General features: G+C 40.1%; 1 protein-coding gene across 1 annotated transcript in view; it reads right to left on the reverse strand.

Annotated features, from left to right (window-relative positions):
- Positions 1-19,535: 19,535 nt before the first annotated feature.
- GPR158 (G protein-coupled receptor 158) overlaps positions 19,536-25,661 on the reverse strand; it is a 185,074-nt gene continuing 178,948 nt past the window's right edge. The window contains exon 11 of the mRNA XM_015620039.1: positions 19,536-25,221. Coding sequence (XP_015475525.1) covers positions 23,767-25,221 — 1,455 coding nt within the window. The 3' untranslated portion in view covers positions 19,536-23,766. The remainder of the gene's footprint in view (positions 25,222-25,661) is intronic.

A 25,661-nucleotide genomic window follows, 5' to 3' on the forward strand; every position in this document is an offset into this window, starting at 1 on the left:
AGAGGGACAGGCACACAAGCACCATGGAATATGTAACGCTCCAGACTGCTGCTTTCCTTGCTTCAAAGCATTGTTCTTTGCACTTCCCACAGCAGAGACAACACTCCCCAGGAAGGGGGAGCACCACAAGGAATGCCCTGGCTTCTCAGTTTAGCCACCTTTTGAACCATGACCAGTGCTGCTGGTCCTTTTCTCTGGCTTCTTCTTCCGAGAGACATATATACATATATACATATATACATATGTACATATGTACATATATACATGGTTACTTTTAAAGTTGGGATTTCTTTTTTAATAAATATGATTTTGTAGTCTCTGTCAGGTCATTAGATAAACCTCAGGGAGCCAAAGCAAAACTGGGCTTATGCATGTGCCTGTGGTGGAAGGTCATCATTTGCAGAAATTTGTGCTGTAAAGACTTGGCTTTGACTGGACCATCAGGAACCAGGAAAAACAACAGAATGGTATCTCCCTGATATGACTTTACACAGTTAAGAGGAATCAAAAGAGCTCCACGCTGGAGCTCAGAGGCCCAGAGCTGCCTGACCAGCTCTTGCCAGGGTTCCAGTTTGCCCAGCAGCGTTGAGAGAACTGCCAGAAAACTCCTCAGCTTCTGACTGGGACATATTGAGCTTGAGGATTTGTATCACCCTTTGAAATGTCTGAGTCACAGCAAACATTGTTTCTATTATGACAAATTTTTGAATAGAGATTGAAATGATAATTTTTCCTCTTGCTGTAGGAGTACACGTTTTCCTTTGCCTCCTAGTCTAGAGGCTTAGGGTTGCCTGGTTACTCTGACTCAGAAACTCAGTAAGGTGTCTCTTGGTGAAGGAGCAGATACAATTTGGCAATTAGAGGAACTTGATTTGTCATCTAAGTGTAGAAATCCTCAGGAAAAAATAACCATTTGAAGAGCAGTTGCACAGAATTCACTGTGAGAAAACTCTCAGAATGTACATTGGTACTGAACATTGCTCGTTTGCTTATTGTAGAGGCATGAAGGTCATTAATAATATATGCAATAATTAGGAATGTTTTTTCAGTGTTCAATTAATAGAATCCTGTTCATACCATATATGAATTGCAAATGTGATCAGAAAAGCAGTTTTGTTGGAGAATTTCCCCATGGACTAGTGCTATAAAAAGGCTCCATTCAGACAGCAATCTGTTCATCTCAGGCTGGAGTTAAAGGTACATGATACATTCAGGTGACAGCCCAGCACAGCCAGCTAAAGCATGTCTTATCTGCTTGAGTGTGCATGCGGCTACATATAGATTTTTATATAGTACATGTGTGCCTAAATATGTGTGCAGACATTATACATTTATTATACATAAATGATATGTATTATATATTACATAAATCATTATACAAACTATACATTTGTGCTGATTTGGAAATTTGTGACTGTAGGAATGATTTCATTTTACAAACTATTTCCTTTAGAACTGAAGCCATGTTGTTTCAACAGTTTCTTCATACATGCCCTTTAGTTGTTTGCATTTTGATGTACCAGAAAACACTCCAAGAACAAGGAGGGTTATTTAATGGTTGGAAATAGTTGAGGAATGTTTGATGAAAAAGTCAGATCTGTGGACCAACAGTTTTGCTATCCAGGGACCAGAAAGGCTCAGCTAGTATAAACTCTAAAAGGTCAGAATTTGATTTAATGAACTGAACTTTCAAGACAAGCAGTGTTTTTCATACAGGATATCCCCTCTGGCTTGCTTTATTCAGATACCAAAAAATGCATATCAGATAGACTGACAAAAAAGTCCTGGCTTGTGTATTTTACTTTTAATCAAGTGTCACCGCTGTACACTTAAGGTTAAATTCTGGATACCTCATGCTGTATTTAGTAGGGATAGTGCATTACCTGTTTCCTTTATAGCCTTATGTTGTGCTCAGTACTACATCCTACATCAGGATCTGAATCACTGTCTGCAATTTGTGCACCATGTCTGCTGACAGTCTGGCTTTGGACATGGCCCAGCTGCAGTGGGTTTAAACACCTCCATGCTGCTGGGATCTCCCACTTCTCACTTTGCTTTTTTCAGCTCTTAAATGCAATGGCTGTAATAGTGAAACAGAAAGCCACAGGTGTCTGTCCTTATCATTAACAAATAGGGATAACTCAGGAAAAACATATATCACCCAGGGTTATTTTCAGAGGTATATAACTCACTATAACAACCATTTTAAACTGAAATGATGAAACTGCAATGTAGTCATGGTATGAGGAGGTTCTTGCCAGAACTTTGATAAAGAAAAATGGTGGTTCTCTAACATAAGTTTGTTGGGTTTTTGTGGTCTGTTTTTTTGTTTGTTTTGTTTTGTTTTGTTTTTACCAGAGTCAATTACAGTTAATGAAACAATCAGAATACATACCTTTTTGGCCAGGCACAAGGTAAACCTACGATACTCTCTACAGGAATGGTATGTAATCCTCCTACTAAGTCCTGTGGGAAAAGTACAATAAAATTAGATCCTTTGCAGATAATACTGCCCTCCAAAAAAATTTACATTAAAATATAAGAAATGGAGAGCAGTTCAGGAAGCCTTAGTGCAGCAAAGTTGTGTGAGCAATGAGGTGGGACATGCCATCCAGAGAGTGGTGGTTGGCAGGAATAATTGGAGTTTATGTTAATCTGAATTAGTTCTGCCAGCTAAAAAGTAGGTTTGTAGTTCAGGTGCTTGAGGGGGGTGATGGGTGGCCTGTGGTAGCTCCTCTCCTACACTCCCTGAGGGACCCTCCAGGCTCCACAACCTCCCAGAACAGGCAGGGCCACAAGCTTGGCAGTGCTTTCCTACAGCTCAGTGTGCAGTGGCAGCAAGGCAGGGAACAGGGAAAATTAGATTAGGAAGAATCATAGAAAGGAAAAGAAAATGGCATAAGAGATTGCACTGGGAGTTTGTTTTTGCAGATCACAAATCGTCAATCTGTGACCAGAAAGAGGAATTAAAATTGATCACCACAACAAAGCAGGATTTACCAACAGGAGAGTGAAGTTCAGGATAGGTACTGTGAGTGAGGGCTGCCTCTCGACAGGCTGCTCATTCTGTAAGGACCCATGAAAACAATGACAACCTATTTGTGTTCTCCCTCTAGGATTCTCCACTTGGTTCCTTTCTGAGTCAGTCTACTGGGTCAGAGGTGTATTTATGTTTTTATATTAAGGTTCACTTGTGTTAAACTTTATTATTACAACCACTATTATAGTTTTGACTGGTATATCTTACATTCTATTTTCTGAAGATAATATCCATGTCAACTCTTGGAGTCACGAAATAGAAGGAATTTAATTAACCCATTTTGTATGTTTTCACTGACCTCACGTGTGCAATATAATTTGTCTATACAGATAGTTTATTTAGGAGGACTTAAAAGAGAAAACTGCAAATCAGAGATACATTCTGTTTTTATTCCTGTCCATAAAACTATTTAGTTATTAAGAACTAAATTTGTCTTGAGTGAGAAAATGGTGTTGCATCTTTTACCAGTCAGGTTTTGACTTACAGAAATTGCCACAGTAAAAAGGCTGACTTTCTCCAGGTTGTCTTTGTCCAGAAAATGACCCAATCTTGGTATTCACAGCATTTTGGTGCTCCCTATTGAAGGGGAGGAAGGAAGTGATAACACCCAAGGGGAAGCCCCAGGATAAGAGGGATCTGGTTTTACCCCAAATTTCTCAGAGCATCAAGTGCTTCTTTGTAACATGGCAAGCATCATGGTACTCCAGGAAGATTAATTTAACAAAACCACCTGAAATATATACAGACCCCATACAGAAAAACTTTCAGATTCAAACTTGGATATAAAATACTTACAAAGAAATTAAGAAATCACAGTGGAGAGGAGGCTGACTTCTCAAGTCCTGAGGGACTGACAGTCTCCCATCAGAATTAGGTAAATAATTATATTATCTTTTTAATTATAAATTATTAAAAAATAACTTGCCTTAATGTTGGCCTAAATTGCAGCCCTTGGAAAATTCAGACTGGTAGCAAGCTGCTCTTTCCTGCATTTCTGATTTAATTTTAATATAAGAAAAGGGATTTTATTATTGCTCTTTCTTGCCTATTGAATAATCAAAGTTTTTTACATCTTTGGATGGAAACATGCTGGGATGAATTTTTTTCCCTAGTTTATGCCCACTATTAATGCATTCACATATGAATGCATTCACAGCCTCACAGGGGGGTAACATTAGTTGAAGCTAAAAAAAAGAATAGAATAAATAAATTAGTAAGAGACAGTTGTAAACACACATCCACATACATAGCTGTGAGGTTCTGGCCTCATAATTGGCAATCCTTTTTACAGATTTATCCACAGCCTGGTACACTCCTGGCTTCCTACTGTGAATTAGTTTACTGTTTTTTAAAAGTCACTTTGTTACCTATCTGGTGCATAATATTAATTATGTTCTCAGCAAATGAGAAGAATTACAAACACCAGTGATGACGGAAGAATAATCAAGGATCAGGAAGTTACTAATGGGAAAATGGAGCCTCCCACAGAGAATTCTGCTTAAAATATCATCTTTTACTAATTTCTACAGTCACCAGTGTTGGAGATGTTGTTGTTTTGCACCTGATTTAAACAGAGTTGAATGAATACTTAAAATCAGACTAGGAATCTGAAGTGTTTATTGTGGGATTTTTTTCTGAAAGAATATTGTAAAAAGAGTATTTTAGAGATGCTGAAAACTCAGCAGCTAACATCAGTGATGCCCCAGTTGTTTGGGAAAGGGCTGGAACAGCCCTTTTCAGCAGTTTCATATTGTTAGGTGGCCTAAATACAAACCCAGGTATATCCACCTCTGCATGAAGGAATGATTTGATGATTGCCTGAATTGTTACTTCCCAGAGACCAGAAGAGGAGATGAGAATAATTCATTCACCTGGGCAATGAAGGGGTCCTTATGAAACCTGCAGTGGGGTGGGCATGGATTTGTAAGAAAATTTCTGAAATGTAGCAAAGCTCAGGCTGAGTTTCCCAGACTCCTGTGAAGGATTAAGTGAAAGTTGCAGTGGATTTTCTTGTGTGTGAAGCTGTGAATGCAGAGTGACAATATTCACACAGGACCTCTGGGACCCTGGAATCCATTCTTGACAAAAAGTAGGCTGCATGTATGTGTTGCTGCATGTAGGAGTTAGCTACTTCTCTGCTGTGGAAATATCCTCCTCAAAGTTATTTTTGTAGAGCCACTCTTTCTCTCACTATGTGCAAAGCCTAAAGTTTTAATTGCCTCTGATGTTTGAGGCTTTAGGATTTATGGCTTTATGGTCCTCCTTGCAGTTATTTATTTCATACAAATTCATGTAAACAAAAGCTGACCTTTTTCCAATTAATAAGTCCCTTCATTTAAGTAAGGAAACTAAAGATACACATTTCTATCAAGGAACTATTAATTTCAAATGTCTTCCTGCATTATTACTGCATTATTCCTGCTTATTACTGAAGGGTGGAGGAGGAGGAGGAGGAGGAGAGGGAAGGAATGCATTTCTCTCTGATTCAACCACAGAGGTGCAAAACCTAAGTCACCCCTCCAGTTCCCTTCCTAGCAAACAATGGCTTTTAGACACAGTTTTAAGATCACCTTTTCATCTTATTGTTGACTTTCTCAGCATTGTTGACTTTCTCAGCACTAAGTTTGAGGAAGAGAAGTAATGCCACACAGAGATCTGGCTTAGTGGGAGATGGCAGCAGTAGCTACAGGAAGCTTTTTTATGCCTTTCTGAAAGCAGCATATCAAAGGGTAAAAGCTAAGCTACAGAGGATGCTTATTGTGCCAGGACAATAGCACAGACACCCTCCCTTGAGATGGTTAAGGTTTATTTTTCATGAAGCCTTTCATACTGCTGCTGGAAAATGCCATCCCATTGAATGTTTTGATGACAATGTACTGATGTACCTTTCCTCAGCAGGAGCTTCTTGAATTCATAATGTACACGTGGTCAAACAAGAGACGGCAACGCTCCAGGATGTTGCCATGATTTCCAAGCTGCAGTCACTCTTCCCAGATTTTTTTTTAATTAAGCTTGAAAAAACCCCACATAAGCAATACTGATACTCTCCACAGGACAGGGCTTTTATTTCTCCAGCCCTCCTTAGTCCATCCCTAATGGCAACACACTGTGTATCCACTCACAGTACTGACATCTCAGAGAAGCTCTGTTGGGAAACAGGAAGTTGGATTGCTGTTGCTAAAGGGGAAGAGCTGGGATTTCCAAGGTATTTTAGCTATGCTTTGCTTTACATTCAAAAATGCTCATATTTTAGATTTTAAAAAGAGGCTGAATTTGTAAGTTGCTACATATTTTCTTGTAACTTAAACATTTTAGTTCTCTTCAGGCTGCTGCCCTATGTGATGAACCTTAACTGTCAGTACAGTCCTAATAACAGAATATATTGCCAGCATCAATCAAGACTAGAGGTGTGACATAGTCATCTATAACACTCACCTAAAATGTTCATGTATTTTGTACATTGGTAACCTCTAAATGGGAAAGGTAGCAGCATCAGAACCTTCCTTGACCCTGGAAAAAAACACAGCCAGAGATGACCAAATAAAGTGAGATGGAAGCCAACTTGGATTAGCATCTCATGCCAGAGTACATTGGAGTAGATAGGCTTCTTTTCACATTAAAGGATTTCTAGAACAAGGCTCATGTTTCAGACTTCCTTGATATTTCAGTCTCTTGTCTAAAGGTCTGCCTGCAAAAAGCAGCAGTTCACTCCACAGTGACTCACTTTAGTGGATAGAAGACAGAAAACCTCCCCAACAGCACTCCACTCTGAGTCACAGTTTTCCAAAGTAGCTTCTATTCGATGTACAAGGACTGACTGTCATCTTACTTCATCAATTAAATGCTAGAGCATTGCGTAAACATCACTGAAGAAAGGTACAGCCTGATGGATTTGCAGCTACAGTGGTGATGGGATAAATCTGCATAACAAGAAAGTTACCATGCAGTACCAGCCTCCTGCTTTTAGAGCTTTAGGTTGGAATTTTTTAAAAATAACTGCTGTTCTATGTCAGGGTCTTTAGGCAGCACCTTGGAGATAAATCAGGAATAGCTGATAGTATGATTCTATGTCTGCCTAAAATGCATTTATACATATATATGTATGCACAAATGCATATATGCACCACACACACATATACATACATGTATAGGTATAATATATATAAAACACATGCACAATCTATTTTTCCACATAAACTGCTGTGCATTTTGGTTGGTTATTCATTAAAGTATGGTACCAGATAGAGCTTGAAGACTCTTGGCAGAGAGTTGTGACCCACTGCTGGCTGCCTACTGTCAATTCTCCCAGATGGATTCTGGCTGAAGTCAAAGCAACCTTCATGAGAGGAGAGCACAGCACAGTGAAGAGACTGGGGTGGCCAGGGGCTGCAGGCACAGGGACAGCACCAAGAATAAGGGCTTCACTTACCTACTGACAGCAAACTAATTGCATTGGTGCAAACTTGAGACTCCCACAAACTTCTATGAAGTGTTTCAAACATATTCAAAATAACATTAAAATGGATAATTATCATTCTGGAATATTGGGGGGAAAAAATTACAGCATACCCACTAAAGTTCAATGAAACTTAGCAATTGCAGTTATTGACAAACTTGACATACAAAGGTGTTTTTCCTCATAATTAAGTTTAACAGCATTCTAGGAGGAAAATGTGGCTTTCCCAGTTAACACAACAGTGGGGCTTTTACCCCAACTAATCTTTAAACTTGTACGTGGCCAGCGTTGCTTGAACTTGAACCTTGACATCCTTCACGCACAAGAGAGAGAAATTAATACCATCACAGAATCATTCAGGTTGGAAAAGATCCTTAGGATCAAGTCCAGCTGTTGACCCAGCATTGCCAAGTGCATCACTAAACCCTGTCCCTAAGCACCATATCTACACATCTTTTAAATACCTCCAGGGGTGGTGACAACCACTTCCCTGGGACGCCTGTTCCAATGCTTTGCAGGAATTTTTGGGAGGCTGTTTTATTTGATGTCTTACATATGGAGTTAGAGGAGACTAATTGTGTCCCAGACTCAACCAACTTTATTGAGTCTATATCTGTAGAGGGGACCCAGGGAGACTCAGAGAGATGCTGGCTCTTACTCAGATGGATACTATTTTGGAGAGTCTTTGCAGAGTAAGTTGATGATACTTCCCAGGTTTCCTCAGTTCCCTCCCTCATCCCTCCCACATATCTTTCATGGTGGAGTTCTCCATCTTGCTGCCTTTTTCCCCAGCCCCTGCAGTGCATGAAAATCATGGCTCCTCTTGGTTCCCAGCACAGATTTGGCTGGAATGTGGTGTGAAGGGTGGTTCTCTCAGTGAACCACTGTGATCTGTACTGCAGGTTTGACAGAAAGCTCCATTTCACCTGCCTGCACTGGGCTCAGCCCCTTCACCAGGTGATGATGCCAAACATTGGATATGCTGAAGAGGTGAGAGGAGCCTCCCTGTGCACTGTGGTGACAGGGCACACTCCAAGCTGCCGAGTCCTGCTGCCATTCAGAAACTTTTGGTGCCATTATTGTATTCCTGAATGAAGACACTGACCCGGGAGAGCTGTCCTTGCACATTTAAGCAGGGTTAAATAGAGGGTGTAAGTAAGAAAGTGTTTGGAAGGAGGTCAGGTCTCATCTGTGCGTGGCTCTGGTGTGTGTTTCTTGAGTCAGTGAGGCCACTGGGGGAACACGGAGTCACGGTGCTGGACCATGGTGCATTACTGATGCAAACAGATTACTACTCTGATGGTTCCTATGGACTGCAGCTATAATGCCAGGCAAACCACAACATTCATGCACAGAGAAACGTATGGATATTCATTTCTCAAAGAAAGAATGTTATTTTGTTGAGTGGTGTAGAAGACTGGCTTCAACAGCAAGCAGACCAGCTATGTATCTTGGGAGGTGCGATCACACCGCATAAATCACACTTGTGCTATGTCATATAAGTTTCTGAGGAAGAGAAAGAACTGAAATGGCTAAGTAGATGTGCTGATTTACCTCAGTGAAAAGTGGCATTTCAGGGGCAGAACAAAGGGGTGGTTGGATCTCTGAGTGGGTTGGAGTATGATGTACAATTTTTACCTTCACCATTGATGCAGTGAATCTCAGCTGCTCCTCATAACTTCACAGTAGCTGTCCAGCTTTCTGCACTTGTTTTTACATGGAGCACCTTGAAAGCCTCACCTCACATTAGGCATCACCTGCCACATTAGCATTATAATCCATACACTTCATGGATATCCATTCTCACTGTCATACAGATTTTCAACGGTGGCAAATTATAGACCCCAAATTCATCATATCCACATGTAATGGTTTCCAGTGCTGGAATAACACTGTGCTACCTAATGCTTCATACCTATGATTAATAGCCATAATATTCATCTCACTATACACATACATTTTACCTGATACTGATAGTATGCTGACTCCCTTAATTTCAGTAATTTAGAGTGTTATTCCAATGTTTAAAAACTATATCAAGTGAAATTGCAATCCATATATTATTTAAATAATTTTAAGTTTCCAGTGACTTTACATGACATCATTTCAATTATATCCTTGATCAATATACAGAGAATTTAGTCATAAAAGAGAATGAGTTAGTCAGATGTAGAGAGTTTTCAAGGTCACTGTATTGTTAATAAAACTTGTTAACTGACACAGGTATTAGTCATAAAGCTGAGTAAATGTAATGATTAAGCCACTCACAGCTCCTCACCATTCTGTTATATCCTGTTTTCTAAAGAGAGAATTTTTATTATGGGGCCTAATTTAAACCTACTTAAATTGGTGGAAAAACTGCCTGTGGCTTTGCTGGGCTTCCTATCAGACTGCCACTAAATAACAGAAGCACAGAAAGGAGCAGACAACAGGCTGGTAACTCAGGCAGACTCCTACACATCAGCTCCTGGCACAGTCTTTAGCTGTAGTGTTCATCTCAGCAAGACAGATGGAGCTTGACCAAGCTCTAGGTGGAACTGTAATTACATTTTATTCCTTCAGACACCTCTTACTGCAGAAAGCACAACATTTTCCTTGCTGCAGAAAGAGTGAAATAATTATTGTTTGAGCTTGCTGGGGGGTTTTGTGATTCCCCCAGGGGTAGGCCGGTGCCCACTCGCTGGGTGCAAGGGACCAAGTAAGAGCCTACATACAACATGCAACCATACAAAGTGTGCAATAAACAGAGTGAGAAGTACCCAAATGGACACACTTCAATTTAATGAAAACCCTATTCAGATCCTGGGAGAGATCACAAAAGATAGATCTCCCTTTTAATGACAAGAAGTGCATTATTTCTGTGTACATGACCAATACTACCAGGTATGATGGGTTCTGTTTAAGAGAGAAGGATTTTTTTCTGGCCTGTTTCTCTTCTGCTTTACTCAGTCACCAGTGATGCAAGATCAGGCATTTAAATTATCTTTGCCTTATGAAAAGTTGGGAGGCTGGAAAGAAGTCTAAGGCATTGGCAGTGCCAATATGTACAATACAGGATGAATCATGTCCTATGTGGGATCCCACATCTCACCTAGAATGAGACATCTTGGATACCTCTAAATCTGAGATAGTCATTCTAATCTCCCTCAGAAAATGGATAGATGGCAACTACCTCCTGTAGGCACTGTCTTCAGTGTGAAAGGAATCATGCCACTGAATCCAGGGAATATACTGAATAAGTCTCCATTGACCATACAAGGCCCCAAGGTAGAATCACCCATATGTAGGTGATGTAGGTTTCTACATGGGGAGATTCATTCAAGGCAGTCCCAAATATCCAAAAGCATCTGCTTCTGGGTACCACAAGGCAAGAGAAACACCAAGTTGCCAGTACAGAATGCCACCAAACTGGGCAGAATCCTGCCTTGGCAATGCCAAACCACTGCAATACACCCCTGAGGAAGCTGAGACTGCCACAGGCACTGAGGGAGCACAAAACCCTTCAATGAGTAGGCTGTACACTGCAGTCCCATGTCAAAGCCCCTGTAGGGCTGCACACAAGAGAAAATGTCCAGTTAAATGGACAACTTGCTAGCCACAACCACACTTACATGGCATGTATCAATGGTGTCTACTGACTCCAAAGAGCAAGGCATTAAATTCATTGCAAAGTAGCAGGAGACAGGCAGTACCTCATCCAGAAAGCTGATCTGGTTAGGAGCAACAAGGCAGAGAAGTCTGGAATTACACAGAGCTGGGAAAAGCAGAGCGTATGAACAGCATCATCAGAACATCACACAGCAGAGGGACAACAGCAGCAAGGCCAAAGGACTCCTCCTCCTAGTAATAATAATAACAAAGGAGCATTCAATACAAAATCCAAGACACTTAAAGGATGTATCTGGAAGGTACAGCAGAACAGCAGCATGGACTTTGTCCTTGAGTGTGATTCATTTATCAGAACCACAGCCCCTGCTACAGCCAGCTGCCACTGAAACAGCTTTTTCTAAACAAAGCAAATCCTAATCCAACATGGTCCAAATAAAGGAAAATCATAGGTTTTGGAGCTGGACCTGAAAGAAGCAGCAGTCTCTGCACATGGCTACACTGCTGTCAGCAAAGCATTCAGAAAAAGGAGCTACAAAATTATCTTAAGAATCTGTAGTTTATGTAAGTAAACAAGTATGGAGCCTTCCTACATTATTGCAGAGTTCCTGGTTCATGAATCAGTATGGATACATGCAGAATTTAGTTTTGTCAACAGAATTATTTTAATAATTTTAAATTATTTTTATCTCTTTTGTATTCTACTTTTCCCTGAAAAATACCCTTTATGGATCTTTAACAATATCTTAATAGGTAAATATAGCTGAAAAACTGAGGAATATTTTTTTTTAGTATCAGTGATGTGTTCGTTATACTCACGTGATAGTCATCCCTCTTCCTCTTTTGCTTTTGGCTTTGTCTTCCCATAATCGTAGGCTGTAAAGACTAAAAAAAGAATAAAATTGGCACTTAATTTTGCATGTGCATTTTTGTACAGTTCCCAGCACAACCTAAATTGATGCAATGATGCTGTCACTCCTGCCTGTGCTGCTCAGGGAATTCAGAAAGACTGGGGGGCGATGAGGCAGAGAGGGTTTGCTCAGGTGGGCAGCAGGGTCTGGTGCAAAACATATGTCCATGGGGAGAAGAGAATTCAGAGAGGATAACAAGGTAAAGGGTGATGAATGTTTGGGATGTCAGAATGGAGCACATGGTTTTTGCTGGTGGAAATGATTTTGAAGTTGAAAGAATAGGGAAAAATAGGGGGCTTTAGCAAAGGCACAAGCACAGACCTAGTGGAAAAGGCAGAGGAAAATGAACACAAAATTTCTGTGTCTGATGGAGAATAAAAGACAAGGAAGCACATGGGAGAGATGGGGTAGGTAAGATTTTGCAGAATACCTAAACTTTTAGGGCTTCTAAATGAGTCTTGCTTTCAGTGCCCTATTTGGAAGCAACAGGTTGAGCTGGCAAATCCCCCTGAAGGAGAAGAGCTCCAATCAGGCCAAGCAAGAGCTGGACCTCAGGCACGCAAAAGGGGTTACAAAAGAAATGTGCAAGTCTAGAGACAACTGTGCAGCTGAGCCAGTGTTGGTACATGAGCTCGTTGTGATCATTCTGTAAGAGCAGAGGGGGAGAAAATGCAGCCCTTGAAGGAGATCAGTAGAGAACACTAGAAAGGAGGATCAGAAAATGCGCCTAAAGCTTTCTTCAAGATCTGAGTTTACTATGCGTGAAAGCTGTGACAGTGACATTAAACACAAACAAACTGGATGCTTACAACAGAGCTGATCTCCACATTGTGCCACAACTTTTCTTCTGAGCAGAGTCAGCTCTGTTTAACACAGCAGAGCTATTTTAGTTAAGGATGTAGAGAGGAATAGTCTTTGATATAATTTATTTGAGTTTACCTGGCTCCATGGAATTGAACAGAGGTGAAGACCAGCTGAAATTAAACAGACACATAAATCTGTACCAGATGTACCAGAGACACAAATACACAAGACCTGCCCTATGACATTTGGATAGTATTTGAAGAAGCAAGGAGGATTTTTAATTTGCTCTTGTGTACACCGGAATGCTACAACAGCACCAGCAGGCTGCTCAGGTGGGCAGGGGAAATTCTGGACAACTTCTGCCCTGGTGCTAAAAACCAACAAATATTCATTTCCTACATTTAACAACACAGGAGACTGTATTAATTTTCATACAGAAAAAGGTCAGGTCACTTCAGCTTTGAGTTCGTCTGGGTTTTATTTATTTTGCTAAGAAAAATTGCAAAATTATAAAAGAGCCAAGAGGAAATTTCACACAGTGTAAAATGGCTTTCGATAACCAAGCTTTTATAACCTGAAAGTTGATAATAACCTGCTTTGTGAATCACGTTTTACTGTCATTCAACACTATAATCCTTTGTCATGTAGAAGGTGAGGAGCAGTATCATACATGGGTTTCTTAATGCTATCAAAAGTACCTGAAGACTGCGAGATTTTATCTGCATCTTTTTTCCCATCAGTAGGAAGCAGTCAGGTCTTCCTCACACAGTGACAGAAGACCAAGGCACAAGGAGCCTGGGAGCCAGACCAGTACCTAGGTAAAGAATGTGCCCCTTAACAGTTTGCCAAATATTACACTGGGCATTTATAGCTAGGCAGAAAAGTGGATGAGTGTGGCTTTGTCCTGGTTTGGGACAGGGGTAAAGTATTTCACAAGGATGGCCTTAGTCTGTAGGGTAGTATGGTTTTTAAAAATAAAGCGGAATGTTTGAAGGATATGAGGATAATAGTGCTGCCATCTGCCCAGGACTTGAGCTGGGGAAAGTGATTAAAGGGAGCCGAAGGGAGCTGAACAGCCAGGAGAAAAAGCTGAAAAGAGCTTTAGTTTGCAGCACAATGCTTCTGGCCTCTGGCTGAAAAGACAGCAGAAGCAAGCATAAGCTGCTGCGACATTTCCAATGAAAAGACAAACCTTTTGTACTACCTGCAGGGTGACAAAGGGCAGTCAGCACCTGGTGGGACCACCAGCTGGAAAGCAGGAAAGTGAACGGGCAGTGGCAGCTCTTGGAATGATGAATGCTTTTTTGTTCCTTAAGAGTTTTGTATCAGGTGGATTGCTGACAGCAGGTTTCTGTTTCCCTGGTATGAATATGAACCAGATCCTTAACACAGGCCAGCTTATCCACTGGCCTAGTTAGTATGAGCCTGTGGACTCTCCACCCCAGTCTGGCTGAAAAGGTGTTTGTGCTGTTCAAAGTTTTCTTTCCTGTTTGGCTCTAATAACTCATTCCTGGTAGTGCAAAATTAATTCTGGATGTAGTTAATATGTGGTCCTGTGTGTTGTTACCAACAGCTTCCCATGCCAAGAGTCTACCTGGTTTCCCACCAGGTTGCTTCTCCAAGGGGTTGTGCAAGGACATGGACTACTGTTGACTTTGCAGATTTGTTATTGCCATTTGTAAAGATTTGGCATGGCATCAAAACCGATAATCCAGTCTGTCAGACTGGAGTTTTCAAAGAAGTAATTGAATTCAGAGAGAACTGGAGACTAAATTCCTTCTCTGGTGGCTATGAAAATCAGTGTTTTCTGTGCTAAGAATTATAATTTGCCTCTCATTCAATAACTGATAGCATCTTTGTCCCCTAGGTCTTCTTTTGGGTCATATTAAGTTATAGGAGAAAATATGTTTTTCATGTGAGGAGACAACAACTGAGCAGAGAAAAGTGGGAGCTCTGCTTAAGCAGCCCCTAAAATGCTGCAGTGTTTGTTTTGTGTAAGTGCATTTCCTTTTATAAGGTACCTGTCTGACACTTCAAGCATGCACACACTTTTGAAGAAACAATATCCAAATAATTTACTTCCAGAAAAATGCAATTTCCTGCAAGGTAAAAGCAGGAACAGCGTAAAATGGTGCATAAAACACCAAATTCATAAGCAGACATGGAACTTTAATATATATATGTGGTTTCTGCAACTTCTGTTGAAATCCATCCCCACTGGGTAATTTTTATCCTTAGCAAAAATTGACTTTGGGGCAAGAACTACAAGATGCATACCCAGCTGAAATCACATGTATTTTACATAAATAGAATGTACAGAGCAATATTTGATCAATCATCAGAAACGTACAAGTTTTCTCTTAGCTCCTTAATACTACAATAATTGGTTCTGAATGTGAAAGTAATAAATAAAGTTCTCTTTTTTTTTTCTTCTTCCCCAGAGATGCCAAGGTTTTCACATTTTCACTCTCACATTTTTAACAGAATAAAGAAGATGCAGTTTTATCTCATTGATTTTTGATTATCTGAAATATATTGAATTATAATATTATTCCCAAGGAATTAAGAATACTATCTACATTTACAAGGCAATGAATAAAACACTGAAGCAAGTAGTTTAGTTTGTGTGTAAAAATTCTTGTCATATATGGGTGGGAGGGCAAATCAAAAAAACAGTCCCTACCTAGGCAATGATTGTTTTCAATATGACTTTGCAATTTTAGTTGTAGTGTAGACAACCAACAGTTGCATGGAAAGGTCATGCAATGTACAATTGCAATCTACAATTCATCATAAATCCTAGAATGAAAAATATATCTAAATGACACCTAGAAAGTAATGAGTGTAGCTTTATGTTACCAATTCTTATTGCAATTTTGTTGGTCATAAAAACAGAATAATTAAATTAATCAGAATAAAAATAATGAAATCTGTATTTTAAAATATTTAGCTATTTCTGAAGGAAAATTACATGAATTGTGAAACTATTCTTTCTGATTTCAAACACAAATAATTTTGTGGGGATAATGCTGGCTTTGCAATGGAGCTGATAAGATACAAATCAAGTTTAGTAGCAAGTTCCTGTAAAAGAATTAAAAAAAAAAATCACAGAGATAACAAAACTGCTATGAACAAAAAGAAACTGAAACATTGTAAACCAAAAGCATTAGAGTATAAATATAAAACCATTGCATACAGAGTAGCACTAACCAATTTTGCAGGCTTACACAAACCCTGTATATTTGCCAAGGACATCATGAAGGATGATGTGGGAACAGAGCTGGACAGGTGGCTTCTCCAGTGCTGCTGTGATTTTCCTTTGATGGTGTCTCCAAGATGTCTGCTTTGGAACCATACAGTTCTTACCCTCCTGCAGCTTAAGAAAAATTTCATGACAAAGACATCATTATATGATATTATTTTTATCACTGAAATATGTCAAATCAACCTGGCTTTTATCTGTAGTACTGCAGCCAGTCTAAACTCCAACATCATCTGTCAAGCAGTACAAGTAACTAATAGTGTTTAAAGCCAGGCAGCCTCCATCCTGCCCAGCTTTGGCAGCCCTGCAGCACCAAACCCTCCTCATGGCCTCTGCTCTTGTCACCTCTGTGGAGCAGCAGGGAAAAGGTACTGCAGGGCACCACCACCATGGGTTTTTGCCAAGCAGAGCAGCCAAAACCAGGTTTTTAAGTCTACTCCACGGTTCAGCACCACTAAATCAGGGCACAGCAGGTGAACTGTAATCAGGAGAGCAAGAGGTCACACACGTGGGCATGACAACCCACGCTGTGGTGGGACCAGAGAGGCATCTGCGTTTGCTCTTCCTCTGAACATCTCCCAACAGCCAAGAAGCAAAGGCACAGGCAAGCCCTAACTTCACACACATTTTATACCCATAGATCTGAAAGACACCCAGTGGTTTGCATTTCATTAAAAGACTTTCATTAAGCAGGCTTAGCAATTTTCTCTTAATTGCTTCTAAAAGCAGCTTCTTGTCTACTGGAAAACCTTGTCTTCTGGAGCTACAAGGCCACAGGAGTGATTCTGTGCCTCCTATGTAAGATATATAGATCTAAATTATACAGAAGATCATAAGTGCACATTTCAAAAGTATATATGGCTATTTTGGATACAATGTAATGTTTTTTCATGCTTTGACACAATGCAAAATTTAACCTAATTCATACATTCAGAAAGCTAAAATCCAGTAATTTCATGGTAAAATGTCCGGGGGTTGATTTGTTTGTATACTTTCAGTAACTAAAAGAGCTAATTCATAAATATATAAAAAAACCCAAAACAGCTGCATAAATGGAGAGACAATATTTTATCTTCCAGGTGTTAAAAGAACCAGAAGATTGAATATTGCAACATGATGGCAGCTTGCCAACCCAGTGAAATAATCCATATATTTTACTAAATTTAAAGCATTGCAAAAGCTAATTTCCAAGTTGATGAAAAAGGTCCTTCAGAATTGGAAAAAGTTGGCTTCAACCTGTCAGAAATCCTGTGTTATTGTAAAAAAGCACATCCAGCTTGAACTAACCTCTCTGCAGACAGGCAGGCAGACCTGTAACCCTGAATCAAAACAACTGCCTTTTTGAAGAATTGCATTCACAAAACCTTCCAAAATTTAGAATTACTTTAATGGGTCCCTCAGAATCCAATCCAGTAGTGATTTTTAAATAATCCTCAAATTACTAGAGAAAAACATTACAATTTTTATAGGGTTTCTTTCAACTGTGCACCAGCTCAAGTACTCACTAAACACAGGCAGGAAAACTTCCCAACTGACTCTTAACAAAATTATTTTCTTCATCACTTTGTTACCATGGTAACTCTGGGCTGTGGGGTCAGAGGAAAAGCCAAATGCCTTTCTATTTCAGCAGCTGGTGTTTGTTAGGAGGGCTTGCCCAGAGTTTTGTGTGATATAAATGAATCTGTGTCCTGGGTGGGAGTTGGAGCTGCCTGGTCTCTGCCTACAGGCTTTCCAGAGGGTGATGGGAAGAGCACATTTTAGTACCAAACACTCTTCGTAGGATGATAGGCTCCTTCAGGAGGTCTCCAATCCAACCTGCTGCCCAAAGCTACAAGATCAGGGCTTTATCCAAGAAAAGCTCCAAGGATAGGAATGGCACAACCTCTGAGTAACCTTCTCCACTGTTTGACTTCTCATGGTAATGGTGAAAAGGTTTTCTGAGTATTCTTTCTGAACCTCTCCTTTTTGAGTCTATGCCTGTATCTGTGTTTATCCCACTGTGCACCACTGTAAAGAGCCCATCTTCTCCATACCCCAGCCCTGGGTGCCAGGCTGATGGAGGGACAGCCTCTCATGGCTGTGCAGGTACAGCCACAGTTTCCTCTCATAAAATGTAACAGGAGAAGAAAGAGTGTGCGTGAAAATACATCTCTGGATGACTTCCAAAGCCACAAAAATGCGGAAATAATTTCCTTACTTCTTAAAACCAGGGAAAACTTTAGAAGTGGGGCTCAAAAGGCACCCAGCCTGAGAGACCTGGGTGAGAGAGAGCAAAGCTGCCCTCAGTTTGAGCTGAGCACCCTGAAGTGAAAAATCTCCAGGCCTTGTGTTTCTGATATCCGGACTTCTTGCTTTCAAAGGACTTGTATACAGTTAATTTAAAGAACATAAGTAATTCCCTTCCCTTCTCTCCAACCAGGAGACTCTGGGAGGAGAGGTACATGTGAACACAAATGCCCATGCAGGAATCTACCAGGACTTGTACATCAATAATCAGTCATTAAAAACCACCAGGATGACAACTAAAAATAAACTAAGTGAGCCTAAATGCAGATATAATAATGTATGGAGGTTGTGCTGGTTGAAATGTTCATGTGGCACCATACTGAGCAGTGGGTGATTAAGGTGAGGGAACTGGGTGATTATGCAAAGAGAACTATACTACTTATGAGCCATCTAGAGATTAGGGATTTAAGAGTTTTCTATCCACCATGTTCAAGGCTCTAGATGGATTTGTCTTCCATGACCTCTCCAATGCTTTTTGAACCCGTGATATGCACAGTGATCTGTTAAAATGAGCTCCACAATTTATTTATGACACATGCAGAAGAAAACTTAATTTACATTAAGCTGCTGCATGATGGCCACCCTGGGTGTTCTGTAGTTCCTACATGACAAAATCCAGCAAATTCCAGACTCCTAATTACCTTTGAATCATCCAAAATTTTTATAGGTCTCATCCTTCTTTCTTAGCCATCTCTCTCCCAAGGTAAACAAGTTGCACTTGCACAGCTGCCATTCTCTGTCTCTCATCTTTTTGTTCCCATTCTTTGTATCTTTCCTATATCTGTTAGATATTTGAGGTGAGGAATTCAGGCATGTACACACATAGTACAGATGAGCTCCAGGATTTTACAGTGAGATCATAAAATGCCATCTACTTATCTCCTCTTATTTTCTAACACTGTGGTTACCATTAAATTCAAAAGAATATAGAATGGACTCAACAATTTTGACCTCAAAATTGCAACCACTGAGAAAAAAAAGCTATTTCCTTAACATGAAATCTTGAACATAATACATATCTGCTCTGATGAAAAGCGAAAATCCAGAAAATGATAATGGCATGACCTGATCATAGAAGCTGTGAAGTAAGTTACTTTACGAGTTTGATGAGAAACTCGTTCAGTTTGGATCAGCAAGAACTTCAGAAAATCACAACACAAAAGCCTGCAGACAGATTTAATATAAATGTGCTTTATTGCAGAGAAGTTACATTATTTACATGCTGCAACACATTACAACATAAATCTATCAAGTATTTCATGGTGGATGCTGTTGGTTGCCAGATAACATTGTCATAAGAACCACATTATAAAGTGAAGAGACTTACAGCTTTATATACTCTACAACTTGGAGTAGCTAAAATTTTAAAAGTCAAAGGCAGTGTTTGCTCAGGCCTGCCTGTTGTCATATGCATGCAAAAGCCTAAGGAGAGCAAATATAAATGTCTTGTCTGGTTTCAGGTCTATGATGCCACCAAAGCTGATGATAGGTGTGTACTGATTTATATTTTAAAGCACATAATCTTGCATAAATTATACAAGTCTAATAAGATTGGTATAAATCTAATTATTTATAAACCATGGCTTAGAAATAAAGGAGATATGCAGCTTGCACATGCATTTAGAAGGACAACCTAGCAAATGTTTGTGACCTCCTTGTTTATTGTCTTTCCTCTTAACAGATCTGCTAGAAAACATCTTTATAACATCTTTACTCTAGAGTTGCACTTCTCTTGGCTGAACAATGACAATGAAACTCCAGAAAAGACATCTAAGCAATCTAGTCAATATATGCTGGTGGAGAAAAATCTATGAAATACAAAACATTATTTATGTCTAACTTAGTATGTCTTCATTAAGCAATGCTTCTAGCAGCATCATAGTGAAATAGGATACTTGAGTGAAGTTTGGCCCCTCATTTTCTTAAATGTGAAATAATTTAAGTCCCAATTGAATCTATAGCCCAAAGATTACTTGCTTAAAAAACTGGGGAAAGCTTTTTTGTTTTCTAAAGTTTTCCAATTGTGTTAGTCTTAGGGTATGTGACTACAATGAGCCTAAAGAACCACAACAGACAGTTTTTAAGAAGTGAGGGAAAGGGTCAGGATGAAAGAAATCTAAACCAAAGGAGAATCTACAAGCCAATGCCTTCCCTGGTTAACCAGCCATCGCTTTTTGCCTGCTGTGCAGCTGGGCTGTTTCACACCAGCCAAGGAGTGGGCTTTGTTTCTGTGTTTCTAATGAAGTTATCTTTCGAAACAGAAAGAAAGGGAAAAGAAACTAAGCAAGTACAGATACAGAGCGGTGGCACAGACACAGTCATGCACGAAGGGCTTGATCCTGCCAGGAATGCAAGGGGCAGTGGTACTGTGTGGACACTTTGCCAATGTGGATCCCCTCATCCTCGGTGCACAACGCACCCCTACAGGGCTCCTGCAGAGCAGGGCATGGGCAGTGTGGCCTTGCTCAGCTCCGAGGTAAAGGATGGAGGGCCAGATGAGCAAGGGCACGAGGGCTGGTGCCTCCTCCTTGCAACCACCTGTCTCCAAGAGGCAGTGAGTACATACAAATATCTCCTTCCATGATCCCTCCGTGGATGTCCACTTCTAACCTCACGGTCAGGCTTCCATAAGTGAGCCAGGGCAGCCTGCCATAAACTGTCCCCCAATCCCAAAAACCACTGCTGACACTGCAGAACTTCCCTTCAAGGACAGGAGAGCTGTGAGATGATCACCATTTCAGCAGCTTTAAAACTGTGTATTTCTCTGCACACAGGGTCAGTGTGCTCCTGGAGGCCCCACAGAAAGCTCTTTTCCTAGGATAGACTTCTTCCAATGGAAATACAGGGTTATTTTTTCTCGGAAAAGCTGATCAAGACCCACTGAAGCTGACAAGTTACAGACAAATCCCATGAGTGTCTGGGACTGGGAAGGGAGAATCTGAGCACACCAGGTCTAATCCCAGCTCTAAGGACGGAGCTGGATTTGGGCTGCACACAGGATGCTGGTGGCACTGTGTGTGCAAAGAGGGTGCACTGATGTCCAAAGCACCCAGACTCATATGCCTGACTCCCTTTCCTGTGTGGAACAGGGATTCTGGTTTGAAGGGTCCCAGTGAGATCTCCTATACCATAATTATGCCCTACAAAAGAGGAGTGGGAGAGTCAGAGAAGCCCAGGGTAGTAAAGACCTAAGTCAGCACATCCCCATGGTGGAACTGAGCACTATCCTAGATGACCAGGCTGGCTGGGGCAGTTCAGTCACTTAATCTGGAGCTAATGAGCAGAATTTATACGTGAGGCAAGATTTTTAGACAGCACCAAGACCTGAGTCAACTTGTCCCCAGCTGGCTCAGATGTTGGCACATTCCAGGTTTGGGCTTAGCGGCAGTAGGAAAATCAGATCCATCTTGATCTGTCAGTCTAGACATGCCCATAGACTCCCCTCCTTTTTAAAGGACAGAAAAAGTCCTACTCATGCCCAGGTTGTCTAAGTCCCTCTGCTCATTGCATTTTATCTTAAGCCACTTTTTCTATGATGCCACAAAAATCAGTTTATACTACATACGTATATGTGCATGTGTGTATTAGATATGACATTTATATATATATATTAAACATATATAAATATCTATTTTTATATATATTATATATATATTAAACAACACATTCTATTCAATCATCCATATTTCATGTTCTTCCACCGGATCCCATCACTTCTCTCAAATTGCACAAGTTCTTTAGGACTGAGCTGTCTTTGTTTTGGAGTACACTCCATATGTAGCCAATTCCTGAGAACAGCACTTTACTGGTACTGCATTGAGACGGCTGGGGCTGTTTCATTACTACTGATACTCCTCAGAACTGTTCTACAAGTCCTCAGGCCCTGATGGTGAACTGTCACTAAGACTCCTAGTCATGAATGGGCCACCTGTGAATTAAGCTCATATGCACGATGAGGACTGCAACTATTGTTGAAAAGTAGCACTGTATCAAACACTAACTTTTACTGTAAATGTACATATAAATTTTAAAAAGTCAAAACATTTTGGGGCGTTGGAGAGAGATGCCATAATTTCTGTTCCCAGTATCCCTTACATTTGTGTATATGGGGGAAGAGTAATATTTTGGAGTTCTCTCCTCACTCCAAGAGCCAATTTTTTGAGGTTTGCCGACAGGGATAAACAGTACAGTGTTGTTCCATAAATAAAACTTCTCCCAGAGCTGCTTGGTTTTAGTAAAACAGGTGATCATTTCTGGGGTATATTCATTGTCATTCTTGCTTATTTAACAGGATAGGTTCAGTATGAAATAATGAACAAGATCATCACTCTCACTGTTTAAAGTAAGATTTCTCGTCTCTTAGATGGTATTTTCCAATTAGGAACAAAAAACCCAGATAAGTTGTCCTAGGACTTACCAGTATATGCAGCTAAGACAACTGAATTTCCACAATTAACAAAGTCTATGAGCATTAAAAGGGAAGTGCATAACCTACTGCATATAAAACCCCTGAATAATACAGTATCAAATTATAAATAACAGAGAGTAAACAAAAAAGAAAAATCAATATATAAATCACATGAAAGAAAAAAAAATAATCTCCAAAGCCCGAAAGAATTTCCAAATACGAATTACAGCTTCCATAGCCAGTGAAAGATTACTGCATTTCTATACATAAACAAAAAGGTCTATAGCAGGTATTTTAACTTGCAATTAGAAGACAGTATCTGCAGATTGCATAAATATGTTGTTGTGTCACATAATATCAAAGTTATTTGCAAAAATTATACAATCTGGAATGCTTTAATATGAGACACAACAATGTACTTAAACACATGGTAATAAGAAAATGAAAGCAATCATTTTATAAAGTATTTTTGGGATGCATTGAGTTAGCAGTGCTATTTAGATTAAATATGTAAAGTGAAAAGTTGTCACTTTAATAAGCTGCTCGTTGATACCCCTTTTTTGTGACCAGGACATTTTCTGTGTCCCACTTCTGCTGGATCTTTAAAGTCCCAAGGGTGAGTTACAGCCAGTTACGGCATCCAGAAATAATTTGGTTAAGATCTACACTGTGCGTTTGCTATCATCTTATTATTTTTTCTTTTAAAAGAGAATTGATTTCACAAAGGCAGATTTCTTTCATTGACACAGTAAAATCCTTGGAGCAGGGACCATATTCTGGGCACTGCTAATCACATTATTGGCACTCAACATATAAATAATAACAACAATAACGATAATTTACTTTGCTTAACTCCTACTTATTTGTAGTGCTGATTCCCTTAATTTAAGTGATGCTCCTTAGGAATTTTCAGATCCTTTTGGCCTAAGTCCCCTCTGTCTTTTCTGTTGTCTGTCTTCTCAATGTTGCTACTCTCCTCAGTCCGAAAGCCTCTTATTTTCGAGGTGCTGCTGTTTTATTTGCACTTATAGCAGAGGTGTTCAATAAAGCTACACTTCTTTCTGCATTTGGTAAATCTGCTGTATCATACTCCCAAGGGCAGACTTCAGCTCGAGATGCTAAAGGTTGCTGTAGGTAACTACTTGGCTTATGGGAGTTAGATGAAAGCACATTTCCCTCAGAAGAGGCAATTTTTTTCTGTTCAGCCAATTTATTGAGGTTTTCCTTTTCTGCTGTTTTCTGGGGCAGCTCCTCCTGCTCCCCAGCACGGGTATTAGGTGTATATCTATTAACATTCTCACACTTCAGCCCAGGAGAGACCTGGGACTTGGAATTTGACTGATTTTTCTCATTTTCAAAGACCTGCTGCTCTTGTGTCTCCTGAGTGGATGCCTCCACCTTCTCTGAGCTCTTCTGATTTGTCTGTTGGTGTCCCTCAGGTGTCTTCAGCTTATGATGAGTCTTCCCCTTTGGCTGGGAAGGGTGGTTTTTCTCTGGCTCTGAGGAAGCAATAGATACATGTTTTTGAGCTTTAGAGTCAAAAGGCACAGGACCAGGAATTTGGTCATATATCTCCCAAGGACAAACTTCTCCTATGTTGAAATTTTCCTTGTGAAGAGACTTACCTGGGCCTGTGTCTGAATTTGCAGGTGTTTGACTAACCCTTTGCTGTTTAATAATTCCAGATTTATGGGTTTTCTTTGTTTCCTCAGATTGGGTAGAGTTTTTCCGGTGGGAATCCTTATGTTCCCCTTTATCGGAGGCTGAGTGCTTTTTGCTAGCCTCCTTACCCTTCTGCTGAGATTTATGAGATTTAGTGCTTTCTTCTAGACTTTGTGTTTTACCTGTTAGTCCCAGAGTCTTTTCCTTGGCACTAGCAATAACACTGAGGGATTTTTGTAACACAGATGTTCTTGGATGCAGAGGCTTCTTATCGGCACTTAAATTATGCGCACTTACAGATTTGCACACCAAAGGGACTGATTCAGTGGAGACAGCTTCAACTTTTTCAGGAGTGTTTTTGGTTAATTTGTTACCATTCAAGGAGTCCAGAAGTGTTTTCTCAGCAGCTATAACTTCTGCACTTTCTGCAGTTAAGCCATTTGGTTCTTCTGTTTGATCCCTAACATGATCGTAAGTGCTGTGGGACTTTTTTAAGGAAAAGACTCTGTTTTTCAAAGTCTCTTCTTTTGGCTTTGCAGAACTTGTGGAATCTGGTGGGTTTTTCTTCAGTGTGGCCAAGTTCTTCACAGCACTGTGCTCCATCAGGTCCTTCTCGTCCCTGGAGCACTGCCTGGTGACCGTCTCGGGGATTTCTGTAATGCGCCGCATTATCGAGCGCCCCAAGCCCTTTTTAGAGCACCTTTTTTTCTGGAGATGTGGGTTATTAGCAATCATCTTTTTCCTTTTATAGATTTCAAGCTGAGCATACAGTTTCTTCAACTCATCCTGCAAAGCAAGTGAATGGCAAAACTAGTATTTAGACAGTGAATACAGTCAAACAAGCAGCCTGATGAATGCAAGACCTATTGCTCTAAAAAAGGCATTAAACTCATTTCACTGTCTTTTCTAATTCTTGAATACGTCATTTCTCCATCAACTTGAATCACATTTTTTTCCACTTTCAAAAAAAAAGTTCAACCCTCAGGCACAAACATGTTACTTTCCACAGCATGCACACTTCATTTATACTATTTCAGATTTTACAGTGCTGTAGTGTATGCTTTCCTGCTGAACTCCATAGCTGTTTTGTTGTTCTCAGAACATAAGGCCTTTAATCATGTAAAATAAGAGTTTTCTCCATTAATCAAGTTTTTAAAATTTTATCTTTCTAGTTATGTATGCTTGTGCATATGTTACATACAAACGACTAATTAAAATGAAACCAA

This window comes from Parus major, chromosome 2, assembly GCF_001522545.3.
Source record: "Parus major isolate Abel chromosome 2, Parus_major1.1, whole genome shotgun sequence".
In the NCBI taxonomy this organism is placed as follows: Eukaryota; Metazoa; Chordata; class Aves; order Passeriformes; family Paridae; genus Parus; species Parus major.